Below are 13,807 nucleotides of genomic sequence, written 5' to 3' on the forward strand. Positions count from 1 at the left end.
GTTGGTCAGCATTAGCTTATAGGTAGCTGCTAACGTCTTTGCTCTCAAAAAATATGTTTTATGAGGAAACTAGACCTGTCACTATTAACGTGTTATATTTTATTCTACATCAATGGACAAGGAAATTATTTAATCACACTCTATTTAAGGGACGAATGCGTTTAAGTGCAGATTCAGGCTAATAGTCCATTAGGTCCAATTCAGGTTTGGGCTACAGAGTTCGGTGTTTTGGGTCGCGTGCACTCTCTTCCATCTGCTGCGCTCTAGTGACAGCCGTATGAATTATAGATAGAGTAGGGACACAAGTCTTGGGGTCCAAAGAGTCAGGTCAGGAATAATGTATTTTCCATTTATAGGAATAAAATATTTCCGCCAAGAAATTAATACAATTTAATACAAGCTTACGTTTCATAAGCAAAATGAATCACCCTGTTTATTAATTTGTTAGCTAGCGATTAGGGTAGCTGTGCGCAGAATTACCATGTAATCTAACTAACTACCCTTTTCGCCGGTCTTATGTCACTCAAAAAACTGATGCTTTTAATTAAAATTGAGTTAAAAGATTTTCATGTCTCTAAAAATGGACCAGGAAATGATCATTGGCCCCGTGAATGGATTCAATAACGAGGCAGGTGAATTTAGTGTCCAGTGTTATTTTTAAAACAATACTGATGGTGAATGCAGATTATGCTGGAGGACAGTGTTAAAATTCCTGAATACCGTTAGATGTGCCATTCCTGAAGAGGTGAGAGCAGCAACTCCAATCATTGGATGAACTGATTGGTATTGTTATATTTTGACTTGATGACTCCAGCTGTTTGTTGGATTATATATTTCTGTGTGTTTACTTGATTGGCAAAGGACTGTGTATAACTGCATATTACACCGTAAGGCGTATGGTAAGAATGTTTAGTCAGTCGTTTTGTCACAGCAGTCAGCATAGGACAATATACAGTCTCCTTGGAACAGCAATTCCTTTGTTTTTGCAATACACTCAATACATTTGGGGTTGAGATAAAAAGATGAACATGAGACAAGAGTCCAGAATTTCTGGTTTTATTTCCTGGTATTTACACCTGGATGTGCTAAACTACTTGGAACATAGCACATTTGGTATCAGACCACCCAATTCTTAGGTGAGCAAACGTATTGGAACAAAGAGTATTTAATTACTTACTACTGATGTGTGGTTTGCATCTTGTGGTATAGCCTCTATATATTGCTGCTTTCTAAATCTTCTTTGAATGGTTGATTGAGATACCTTCAACCCTGCCCTGTGGAGATTGTTTGTGATGTCACTGACAGATGTTTTGGGGGTTTTCTTCACAGCTCTCACAATGTTTGTCATCAACTGCTGTTATTTTCCTTGACCATTTCTGTTAGATAGATAGATAGATAGATAGATAGATAGATACTTTATTCATCCCGAGGGAAATTTTAGGGAGGGAAATGTTGCTCAGTCTGCCAGTGGTTTCTTTCTTTTTCAGGACATTCCAAGTTGTTGTACAAGCTATCCCCAATGCTTGTGCTATGGCTCTGATCGATATAAGTGCTATATGTTCTAAGTTGTTTAACTAGTCTAGATAAAAATACCAGGAAATAAAAGCTGGAATTCAGATCTGTCATCTCATGAGCATCTTTTGACCTTTTGAACTCAATTGTCTTCAGTGTATGGCAAAAACAACAGAATTGACCTTGCTATTCCAATACTTTTGGAGGGGACTGTAGGTTCCACATGGCCTGTTGCACATTCCATAATGCATTTCTATGGGAGATGGATAACTGCACAAAATTAATTTGGACCATGAGCCCCAACCTACACTTCCATGTTAAGCCACAAGATGGAGGCATCACACTTTGTGTTTGTTATAGGTAATTTCCATGCCTACAAACACCAGGACAATTGTGTTGTGTGTGTGTGTGTGTGTGTGTGTGTGTGTGTGTGTGTGTGTGTGTGTGTGTGTGTGTGTGTGTGTGTGTGTGTGTGTGTGTGTGTGTGTGTGTGTGTGTGTGTGTGTGTGTGTGTGTGTGTGTGTGTGTGTGTGTGTGTGTGTGTGAATAATAACCAAGAAACTGCCAGTTAAAAAACATTTGTTTGCATTTCTAAAGACTGATCAACTGGTAAAGGTAGATGGAAGACCATTCAAACATGCTGATGTCCTCCAAATGATTATTTGAAAAATTCCAAAGTCATGACAATAACTTTTGTTAAGCTTTATTTAAAATGTATAAAACTAATGCTGTACAGGCATGAAGTTAACAAATAGAAACACCACACACAAGTGCACAGAAATACTAAATCTAAACACAAGGATTTTTTCACCAGAATGATTGTGGCGTTAGGTTCCTCAATGCATCTCTTCCTCCCACATCCATAATTTAATACAATCCAAAAAACAGCCACTAAAAACATGAGAAAGAACTAAATGATCTATGTACAAAAATTTATAGTCTCCTCAGGTTGTGTTTGCTTTGAGTGCTTCCAGCCAGCACTTCCTTCCTGTCACAGTGCTTGAAAGACCAGCCGCCACAGTCTTTGGAACCATGGTAGGTGCATAGACACCCAGTGCAAAACTGAAAGCCACAGTCTCCCCAGCTGCACACACCTTCTCTCTTAATGGAGTGGCATCTGGCAGGATGCTGGCACCTTGGGCATGGCCGAAGACACTCATCATTAAAGAGGGTTTTGGCTACCTGAAAACCACAAAAAATGTGAAAAATATATGACTGCCCAAAATTGGTCCCTGGTGAAAAAAAGTGCATTTTTAGGGCCAAATATCTCCAAAACGAAAGTAGATGCATGTTTTCTATGGTAAGATATTTTCTACATAGATTATTATCTCTACATGGCTCATGCAGTAAGAGCAGTCATCTGGCAGTCGGAGGGTTGCCGGTTTGATCCCCCGCCCGGGCTGTGTCTAAGTGTCCCTGAGCAAAACAACTAAGCCCCAAATGCTCCTGACGAGCTGGTCGGCGCCTTGCATGGCAGCCAATCGCCATTGGTGTGTGAGTGTGTGTATGAATGGGTGAATGAGAAGCATCAGTTGTACAGCGCTTTGGATAAAGGCGCTATATAAATGCCAACCATTTAGTTACAAATTGTCTAAGATTTAGTTATGGACCTCTAAATGTCACATTTCGTGCCATGGCATTTTTCATTGTGACACTTTTATTTAAATGGCTCTACTGGGAAAATGAAATAGAGTATGAAACTCAAGTTTTGAGGAATTCTATGTCTCATAATTGTCTACCAACAAAAAAAATGTCAAGTTGAGTTAGAATGCTGAAATATGTGTGAACTATTTATAATATTTTGACTTTATTACACCTACTTATTAATGCGAATATCTAATCAGCCAATTGTGTGGCAGGAGTGCAATGCATACAATCATGTAGATGATGACCATATAATTTGGGCCTTGGATACTGCTGATGCCATGCTGAACTCACCTCTAGGAACTCCTCCCGTTTACTGGCTGAGTGTTTAACACCGTGCTTCACTATGGTAAAACTGCCATTTCCAGGCAAAGGGGTGTGAGAGTGAGGAGTCTTGGCCTGTGCTTGGACAGACATGAGAGGAGACCTGCACGGGCGATTCAACCTCGTCGCTGCATCGGGGACAGTGGCCAGCTTTAACCATAAGGGGGAGTTACAACAGTCAATAAAACATATTAGTAGGCCGACAGTACATTGCTAATATGACTTTTACATGGAGGAATCGACCTTCTGATGAATCAACCTTGATTTTGAAGCCACTGCAGATCACTGCAAAGGCACTTGATAGTTATTTGTAATTTGCCATTATTCTTTTGGACATCCAATACTATTCTTAACAATCATTACAAAGATAGTGTATAGCCAAAAATGAATCCTTAAAGGACTCACTTATGATATGTAAATACATTACATTTACATTTACATTTTTGTCATTTGGCAGACTATTGGCAAATATTGCCTAAAGTGGGTTAGCAGGACCATTGTGGTTGATTTCAATGAAGTCAATATAAATGTAGGAAATTAACTGAAATTCAGCTGATGAATGAAAAATGGGCGATGAATGAAAAATGGGCCAAGCATAATGTTTTAGTTGATTATCTGAATTTCAATTCATTTCCTGAAATGATTGAACTGAAAGGAAGATCAGCCCAACCCTAATAGTGAGTGACTTGTGGCAACTACATGAGGGGTCATCCTTCAGTCCAGTCAGTAAAGTTCAGTGACCTCAGCCTGCAGTGTGGAAAAGACCCATTGCTCAATTTTACCCATCCAACAATTTCTTGTTATTTTGCCCACCTGAAGTGACATCTGCTGCATTTTCAAGAATGATCTTCGCCTTTGAAATGCCATTTTGTCTTGTACAACCATTTCATTCCAGAAATCTGACACCAGGCCAAATCTTACAATAAAGGAAAAAGTAATAAGTAGATGTTTGATTTGCTAATTACATTTGCACCCCAAATAACTTTTTTTTTTTCATTTGAATATTCACAAATGATATAAACAGAAATCTCCAACTGGAGTAAAATGTAAGAATTGTCACACTCACCTACATATATCTTCACAAGACAACATATTTATTATCCTTGTAAAAATGTGTGTAAGGTTTCTCTTCTTCAGCTCCGACAGGATATCCAGCCTTTCCAGGCCCATCTTCTTCCCGATTAACCCCACTAAAGGCATGGTCATCCTCAAAGGCTGGGTGCCCTCCACGTCCTTTTGCTCAGCCAACATGGCACTCCACCGGAATTTGGCATGCACCACCTGCAATGCTGGCACTAAGGACAGGTCCGCATCTGAACTGGTCTTGGGTACAGTCTTCTCAAGGAAGTGCTTATCATGTTTCCCTCCGATGTAGACTTTTCGTATATTGAGCTCGGGCTGTAGGTGACCAGGTGCAGATTCAGTTTCTGAGATGGCCTCTTCAGGCTGGGAACCTTCATCTCGAAGCGTGGAGAGTCTGTGCTCGAGTCTGGGCGTCACAGTTGATTCGCTCTGGTTCAGATAATCTTTTTTCCTGGAGGCTGAGTGCAACAACAGCTCCTGGAATGAACCATCAAGTCCCATATAGGAATTGTGTGTGTCATCTACCTCCAAAGTGCCAAAGCCACTGTCCTCCCAGGAGAATGTGTCCGGACTGGAAATTTGAGCATGAGGAGATGTGCCCAAGATTCTACAATCAGCAAGGCTTGTGTCAAGGTCATTTAGTGGAGTTTGAAAGCTGCCGTCTGTAGACAGTGTGACCACAGTGTGACTGGGAGTCCCAAGCAGCTCTGAAGGCAGGGCACAAGGGATGATGTCCCTCATTCCTACACTTGTTTTACACAGCTCTGAAACACAGTTGTTATAACGGGAGTTGGGAACATGTGCGACTTCATGTTTTCCGTCTTGAAGGGAAGATGTTTTCACCTTGGGGGACATAAGGCACTTTTTCCTGCACAACAAAACCAGCTTGTCAGCTTTTAAAGTACTGGTAGCCAAAGTTTCATATTCTGCCAGATCAAATTTTCTACCAGTAAAATCATCTTCAACTGTCGATGCACCTGATAATATGATGTGGTCTGTATCCAGGGTTTTTCTTTTACCTGTGTTGCCATTATTTGCAGCTTTAGATAGGAGGCGCCTTTGAAAGGAATCATCATTTTTAGGAGTCTCGAAGAGCGATGCGTCATTTCTCTTGGAATCTTCTTCTAAACAGATGGCACGGACAGTGTCTTTGGGTCGTGACTTTTTTGGCCTGTTGAATAACAAATTGGACGTGCTGTTTCGTGTAAAGTTTTCATCTGGCGTTTCGGGCAAGCAGTCCAAAGAAAAAGGCTCCAGTATGTCAAATATTGCATCAGTGGTCTTCGGCTGCTTTGAACAGCACTGCATTTCTCTGTATCCACTGTCAGGACAGGACGTACAATTTCGGTCTTCTGGGCTTTGAAGTACACCATCATAACGGCAGCACTCCATCTCTTGCTGAATGTAGAATTTTAACGGTTAGAACTTAAGCTAGCATCTGACAAGAACAACTGAGGGTAAATCCAGAAAGGGTAGTACTTATTAAAACATATGACCAAGTGTAACCTACCATGACAGATCATGCCAGGCTAAGTATTTAGCTAGATGATATATAAAAACAATGCAATACCTTTCAACGCGTAACTCGTTTGTATTCAAGTATGTTAAGGTCAGGCGTGGATTTACCACGAATGAGTGACGTTAGCGAGCTATGTAACGTTATTCTGGAATATGAATTGCGAGCTAACGTTTAACCTACTGGCCATGTTGGCTAAACATTAATATAAGTTACGTATAGCACGCTTACGTTACCATTGTAATCTAGTCTGGAAATATTTAATCGAATAACTAACGTTAGGTAACATAACTTGCTACCTTTCTTAATATTCATTTAATCAGCTACGTGTAACTTATTCATTTCGAACTTATAAGATCAAACTAGTTGTAGCACTAACATTAATAGCTAAATACAATTCCTGAAGAATACCTTATCTGTTATCTAGTGGGGCTCAATTTTCCCTGCGGGGCATGCCTTGTATTGCTTTATCCAGACAAGCTCCATCCACCGTCTTGTCCTCCTTTCAGTAGATTTTTCTCGCAAACTAAACTAGAGCTATGTACAATGGCAACCTACCATCTGTTTCTTATTGCTATGGTTGGTTATTGTTGTGGTGCGCGAGTTGCTGTTTTGCTTCGTTCCCTCGCCTACATTTGAATTTGGCGCCTGTGATGTCTCCAATGCCTCCCATTCGCCCGCACAAGCTAAAACATTGACCTGTTAACATGGATACTCAAGCCAACGGAACCCCCTGCTGTGTTTACGGAGATGTAATCAGTGTTGGTCTTTTGTTTATGTTACATAAAATATGAATGGTGGTAACTGTAATTAAATTAATGGGTAGGCTATCTGAAGAATAAAATTCTGTGTTGCAACCTTAGGGTGCCTTAATTCAGATTGCGAATTATTTTGCTTAAAAACTTAAAACGGTCAAAATGAACTTTTTACTCAATTCTTTATAACCATTCTAACACGTATTAAAGTATATTCTAAAAATATATACAATTGCAAAAACGTGTATTTTCACACCACATCCACTTCAAAACGAAACATACCAGTAGGTCTAGATCAAATGTCTGTTAATTTGCCGGTCCGCTCCAAGCAATATCCTTTTCACACAGCTGCGAGCATCCTCATTTGATGCCTGTCACATCAAGTCCCCCTGCTTCAAAATCCTGTAAGTGTCAGGAACACAAGCACACAACGGATTCTTGGTGGTTGATGACTTTATAATTTGGCTAGTTTATATGTAGGCCCTGCCTATCTGAAAAATATGGAGATGGATGTGTGACTTACCTGGCTGAACCTACCCTTTTCCAGTGTATGCTTGCCACTCAACTGGCTGAAGTTATTGTTATTTTTTATTTTTATTTTTATTTTTCGAACTTATTTTTAATTGAAATGACGTATGTGAGACAGATCAGGAAACAGAATCCTGGAGCACCCCACTATTTGTACACTGTTTAATAAAGGCAGATAATGTTAATGCAAGTAAAGATATTGGGTGAAATTCCTCTTCAGAATCGATCACTGTGTCATAATGAACTGCAAAGACATGGGTAATATGCTATATATATAGTACCAGTCAAAAGTTTGGACACACCTTGCCCTTTTCTGGATTATTTGCTTAATGTTTTATTTCCACTGTTTGTAATCAAGCTATTCATAGTGCAGATTCGGGCGGCACGGATGGTGCAGTGGGTAGCACTGCCGCCTCACAGTAAGGAGGTCCTGGGTTTGAATCCCCGTCAGCCGGGGCCTCTCTGTGTGGAGTTTGCATGTTCTCCCTGTGTCTGCGTGGGTTTCCTCCCACAGTCCAAAGACATGCAGGTTAGGCTGATTGGAGAGTCTAAATTGCCCATAGGTGTGAGTGTGTGAGTGAATGGTGTGTGTGCCCTGTGATGGACAGGGTGTATTCCTGCCTTTCGCCCAATGTATGCTGGGATAGGCTCCAGCCCCCCTGCGACCCTGTTCAGGATAAGCGGGTTAAGATAATGGATGGATGGATGGATAAGTGCAGATTCTCATATTTTATTAAACCATGTTTTTATAAATTTTGGTTATGTATAAATGTAGTAATTACAGCACTTTTTATACATAGCCCCCCATTTCAATGTTTGAGACAATTTAACATAATGTCAAATAAAATAGAAATTTTTAGTATTTTTGATGTCAACATCACCAGAGTCTGGATATCTTGTTCTCAGGTTGTCCTACAAGCGATACTATAACTCTTTGCATTTGAATGGATCTCTATGGGAATTGGGGGGTGGGACTAGATTTGGCTGTAAATTATACTGATACAGTACAGAACACATTTGTTGGCTAAATGGCTTTAAGTCATCAAGGGTCCAAGGTATCAAACCAGCCTCAAACAACCGTGCTGCTACTAGATATACAGTAGATACTTTAAATCATTTTTCATTATTTAAAATCTTCAACAGCAACCCCTGGGAAAGTGCTGTCGTATATCCTGAAACATCTTTTTTACATTACATTATTGGCATTTGGCAGACGCTCTTATCGAGAGCGACGTACTACAAAGTGCATACCCATAACCAGGGGTAAGTGCGCTGAAAGACCCTAGAGGAAAGTACAATTTCAACTGCTACCTGCACAACAAAGATAAGGACCGGGGCCTATTTGATTTTGATTTTGATTTATTTAAACAAACGAACAACGCAAAAGTATGAACAAACCCCTTAACTAGCCAAACACTGCTTACCTAGCCAAACTAAAAATACTTATACACAGAAAGTAAATCATAGAAAGACAACAATTAAGGTTCACAGGGAGGTAGGGAGGGACGGGGAGAGGTGCTGCTTGAAGAGGTGCGTCTTCAGTTTGTGCTTGAAGATGAGCGAGTGTCAACCCCTCGCCCCCCTTGTTACAGGAGTCCCCCAGGGCTCAGTCCTCGGACCCCTCCTCTTCTCCATCTACACGAGATCCCTTGGCCCCGTTATCTCTGCTCATGGCATCTCCTATCATTGTTATGCCGATGACACCCAACTCTTTCTCTCCTTCCCCCCATCAGACACACAGGTCTCTACCTGTACCTCTGCTTGCCTGAGAGACATCCAGAGCTGGATGGGCAACCACCATCTAAAGCTCAACCCAGGTAAGACGGAGGTAAACTTCATCCCTGCTTTAACTTCTCCCTTCTCTGATTTATCCATGTCACTAGGGGATACCACAGTGACCTCATCCCCTCGTGCAAGAAACCTTGGAGTGGTGATGGACAACAGGCTATCCTTCTCCGAGAACAACGCTACGATGACCCGGGCGTGCAGGTTCTTCCTGTACAACATCCAGAGAATCCGACCCTTTCTCACAACCTACTCCACTCAGCTCCTTGTTCAAGCAATGGTCCTGTCCCGCCTGGACTATTGCAATTCTCTGCTGACTGGCCTTCCAGCATCTGCCATCAGACCCCTACAACTGATCCAGAATGCTGCAGCCCGTCTGGTGTTCAATGTTCCCAGACATTCACATGTCACCCCCCTGCTCTGCAACCTCCGCTCGCATCAAATTTAAAACTTTGGTGCTCACATACCAGGCAGTTAAACGATCAGCCCCTGTATATATTCAATCCCTTATCAAGACCTATACACCAACAACACCCCTCCGTTCTGCCACTTTGTGCCGTCTGGTGCCTCCTCCTCGCCAAACCTGCAATTCACTCTCAGGACTGCTGTCTGTCCTGGTCCCACAGTGGTGGAATGACCTCCCGGTGGATGTCCAAACAGCAGAGTCTCTGACCTCCTTCAAGCGCAGACTGAAGACCCATCTCTTCAGGCTACACCTTTCCCTCCCCAACTCACCACCATGATTAGCCTTAGACTGTAATGGCACTTATGTATAGATTGTATAGATATTGTTACTTGTATAGGTATTGTTGTTTTTATTGGCTGTTGTATTGTTGTATTCTAGCTGCCAACTGTGGTATGCTAGTTTGAAAGTTGATTGTACTCTTCAAGGGTTCTGATTTTCTGTATGTTTACACTAGGACTCGGAACTGTACTGTCCTCTCAGGTCCTCTTTGCACTTGTTCTTGTGTTTGATTTGCACTTTGTTGTGCGTCGCTCTGGATAAGAGCGTCTGCTAAATGCCATGTAATGTAATGTAATGTAAAAGATGGGAAGAGATTCTACAGTTCTGACCTCAACGGGGAGTTCGTTCCACCACCGTGGTGCCAGAACAGACAGTAGTCGTGAGCGTGAGGTGGAAGTTCGGAGAGGGGGAGGTGCCAAGCAGCCTGTGGAGGCTGAACGAAGAGGTCTGGCAGGGGTGTAGGGTCTGATGATTTTTTGTAGGTAAGCTGGGGAAGACCCCTTAACTGCTTGGAAGGCTAGCACCAATGTTTTGAATTTGATGCGAGCCATGACAGGCAGCCAGTGGAGGGAAGTAAGCAGGGGGGTGACGTGAGTATTTCGGAAGGTTGAAGACCAGACGAGCTGCTGCATTCTGGATAAGTTGGAGGGATCTGATGGCGGACGCTGGGAGGCCAGCCAAGAGGGAATTGCAGTAGTCCAGGCGGGACAGAACCATTGCTTGGACCAGGAGCTGGGTCGAGTAGGGGGTGAGAAAGGGGCGGATTCTCTGTATGTTATATAGGAAGAACCGGCATGACCGGGTCACCGCCGCAATGTTCTCGGAGAGGGACAGTCACACCAAGGTTCCTTGCACTGGGTGATGGCGTAAGTGTGGTATCCCCTAGGGAAATGGAGAGATCCAGATGGGGAGAAGTAATGGCAGGGATGAATATCATTTTAGTCATTTTTGCAGTGTAGAGGCAGTCATACTGCCCATCTCTATAAGGGATATTTATTAATTAATAATAACAATAACAATAACAATAACAATAACAATAATAATAATAATAATAAAAATAATAATGATAATAATAATAATAATACATGGTTGCCATTTATATAGCACCTTTATCTATTCACCTATTCATACACACACTCACACACACCAACAGCAATTGGCTGCTATGCAAGGCACCAACCAGCTCGTCAGGAGCAATTGGGGGTTAGGTGTCTTGCTCAGGGACACTTTGACACACCCAGAGCAGGATTGAACTGCCAGACAACTGCTCTTACCTCCTGAGCCAATGTCGCCCTGCCTGTATAATAATAATAATATAATGCCAATGCCAATGCACTATTCAGGTTCGTAAGAGAGGGTTTATGGGGAGATTATAAAGCATTACAGTTGTGGAGCCAGACTGACGGGATGCAGATGATGCATATACTCAAGAACACTGGCTAAACTGACTTTTTAGCAACACTCATAGTGTTTCTGTGGCTAATCAATTCTTGTAAAGTCCGGATTGAGCCATACTGTTACTGACTTGTGTGTGGAGTGGGGAAAAAAGTTTTAAGAATTTGTGGGAAAGGCGACAAGGTTTCTCAAAGCTCACTCATTTAGAATGTTGAGTAGGCAGCCTGGCTATTTAAGCAATAACTCACAACAGGCAGTGGTATATGGACATTTTATCACAGCTAAGGGGCGTTGTTCGGCCCAATGTGCAATGGACGTTCCCATTGTGATGTACACTCAGTGAGCACTTTATTAGGTATTTATTAGACATATTTTCTAGACTTCTGCTGCTGGTTATTTGCGTTACTGTCACCTTCCTGTCAGCTTTGACCAGTCTGGCCATTCATCTCTGAGGTCTCTCATTAACAAGGCGTTTCTGTCTGCAGGAATGCTGCTCACTGGATTTATTTAGTTTTTTGCACCATTCTTTGCAAACTCTAGAGACTAGTGTGCATGAAAATCCCAGGAAATCAGCAGTTTCTGAGATACTCAAATCACCCTGTCTGCCACCAACAATCATTCCACGGAAAATCACTGAGATCACATTTTTCCCCATTCTGATGGTTGATGTGAACATTAACGGAAGCTCCTGACCCGTATCTACATTATTGTATGCATTGCACTGCTGCCACACAATTGGCTGATTAGATAACCGCATGAATAACTAGATGTAATTAAGTAAAAATTGTCCTAATAAAGTGCTCAGTGAGTGTACGTCCCCATTGTGCAAGACGTCCAAAATTAGTGGGATCACGTAGCGTAGGTCTCCTCATTGTATTACTTGGAGAAACGCTGTTCTGCTTTCTTCGGTCCACAAGTTTCGGTCGCCCTACTTCTGCCATTGAACTGAAATGACTTCTCCCTGCTTACGGACACAAATCTCTCTCGCAAATCGAATAGTTTCTGAATCACGTGGAACCAGAGACAATGTGCAGCTCTGCGTCCCTGCTTGCTTGCAAAATTGTTGCAAGTGATTGGCGTTTAGGCTATCGGCTAGCATCTTACGGTTTTTCCATTTTTACTTGAATGGCGACAGTGGTATATAGACATTTTATCACTAATCATTTTGGGACATTTGTCCTGCCTTTATAATCTTAATTACACAGCGTTTGGGCAAGCTGTGGGCCGATAACTCCGGAACCTACGGCAGTTAAAGAGTTAAAAGAACAGGTCAAACCAGACCGCGCAAAACTTTCATACTTCTTAGTTAAGGAAATCTGTCATCGGGTATCAGACTGAAACTGATCCACAGGTCAGATAAAATAAAAAATGTGTTATGTGCAAATGTGGCTCTACTTTAAAATTTTAAATCAGGATCAGGTTGCTGCCATGTGTTTTTCTATTTGCTGTAACATCCTTATCAATATCAGTTGTATGATTGGAATGCTTTTTCATTAATTCTTCTGCTCTACACTTATCTTTGTGTGTACTTGTACAAACTTGTACAGGCTGTATTTACTTTTTTATGCCATTATGCAGGTTCCGCATAATGATTGTTGAAGACAGAGGCGTTTGAGATCCAAACAGTAGCTACTGCAATTTCAGGTTCATCTTGCAGTTAACTATTTGTTTTGATTTTAAAAAGTTACCATAAAGAACCACAAATAGCTAAAATGTGAGCAAAAAACATTGTAATACATAAGACAGATAAGATATAAAACATTCATATACATTTGCCATATCTTTTAGCTGTCATGGCATGCCACCGTGTGTACCAGTTTGGCCTTTTTGTAAATAACACAAATTGTACAGAATTGTATATTGAGCAAAGACTAAGAGTCATGATTATGGAGGACAGTAGTGATCTTGTGTATGTCCAGCTCTGTTGTGTTGTACAGTTGGTTCAGAGAACACTGATGGTAGCCAATTATTTTTGAACTCACACCAACAATTTTACAGAAAAGCTAACCGATCCAAGAATTGCCAGAAACAATCTGAAATTTTCTGTATTAAAATGATTTCCTTTCTGAGAAAACGGCTTTTCTTTCTAATCGATAGTATCAGTATTTTATTCAAACCACAGCTGAGTGATGGTACTAGGGTAAACTGTATGTAGTAACTGTCTACTAGCTCTATTCCTTTGGGCTTATTTTGACTGAATGGGTGTTTGAATTACTCATTCTATAATGTGTAGTATTTTTTAACTACTCCTGAAATAGGCTACTTGAGCATTTGCTTTTATCACCACTGAACTGGATAAATTACTGTTCCGAACAGAAGCACTGGGCCATGGGGAGAAAACGTTTTAATTACCGAACTGTAAAGATATGACCAACGGCATTTCTAGATAGTCTCTGGCCAGCAATAATTGGAAATGAGCGATAGATTTTTACTTTGTGTACGCTAGCTTCATAGACAATGTTGCTGCTGTATCAGCTCGATGTATAGCCTATCACTTCAAAAATGTGGAGTTTCTCAACA

The 13,807-nt window shown here is 41.4% G+C and overlaps 1 protein-coding gene across 1 annotated transcript; it reads right to left on the reverse strand.

Moving 5' to 3' along the window:
- Positions 1 to 2,445: 2,445 nt before the first annotated feature.
- fbxo43 (F-box protein 43) lies at positions 2,446 to 5,871 on the reverse strand. The gene is made up of 5 exons (XM_061241634.1): positions 5,621 to 5,871; positions 4,547 to 5,134; positions 4,294 to 4,396; positions 3,451 to 3,630; positions 2,446 to 2,694 (listed from the first exon to the last, which is right to left on the reverse strand). Exons 1-5 carry the CDS (start codon positions 5,869 to 5,871, stop codon positions 2,446 to 2,448), a joined length of 1,371 nt encoding a protein of 456 aa, XP_061097618.1.
- Positions 5,872 to 13,807: the final 7,936 nt, after the last annotated feature.

This window comes from Conger conger, chromosome 1 (genome assembly GCF_963514075.1).
Source record: "Conger conger chromosome 1, fConCon1.1, whole genome shotgun sequence".
Taxonomy (NCBI): domain Eukaryota; kingdom Metazoa; phylum Chordata; class Actinopteri; order Anguilliformes; family Congridae; genus Conger; species Conger conger.

Bases quoted from the DNA above. Each gene is read 5' to 3' on its own strand.
- fbxo43 (XM_061241634.1), bottom strand. From the start codon at position 5,871: ATGCAGTGCTGTTCAAAGCAGCCGAAGACCACTGATGCAATATTTGAC. The intron at 5,135-5,620 runs GCGCCTCCTATC...TCAAATTTCCAG, and splicing joins AATGATGATTCCTTTCAAAG to TCCGGACACATTCTCCTGGG. The intron at 4,397-4,546 runs GTGAGTGTGACA...CTTTATTGTAAG, and splicing joins TCTTGTGAAGATATATGTAG to ATTTGGCCTGGTGTCAGATT.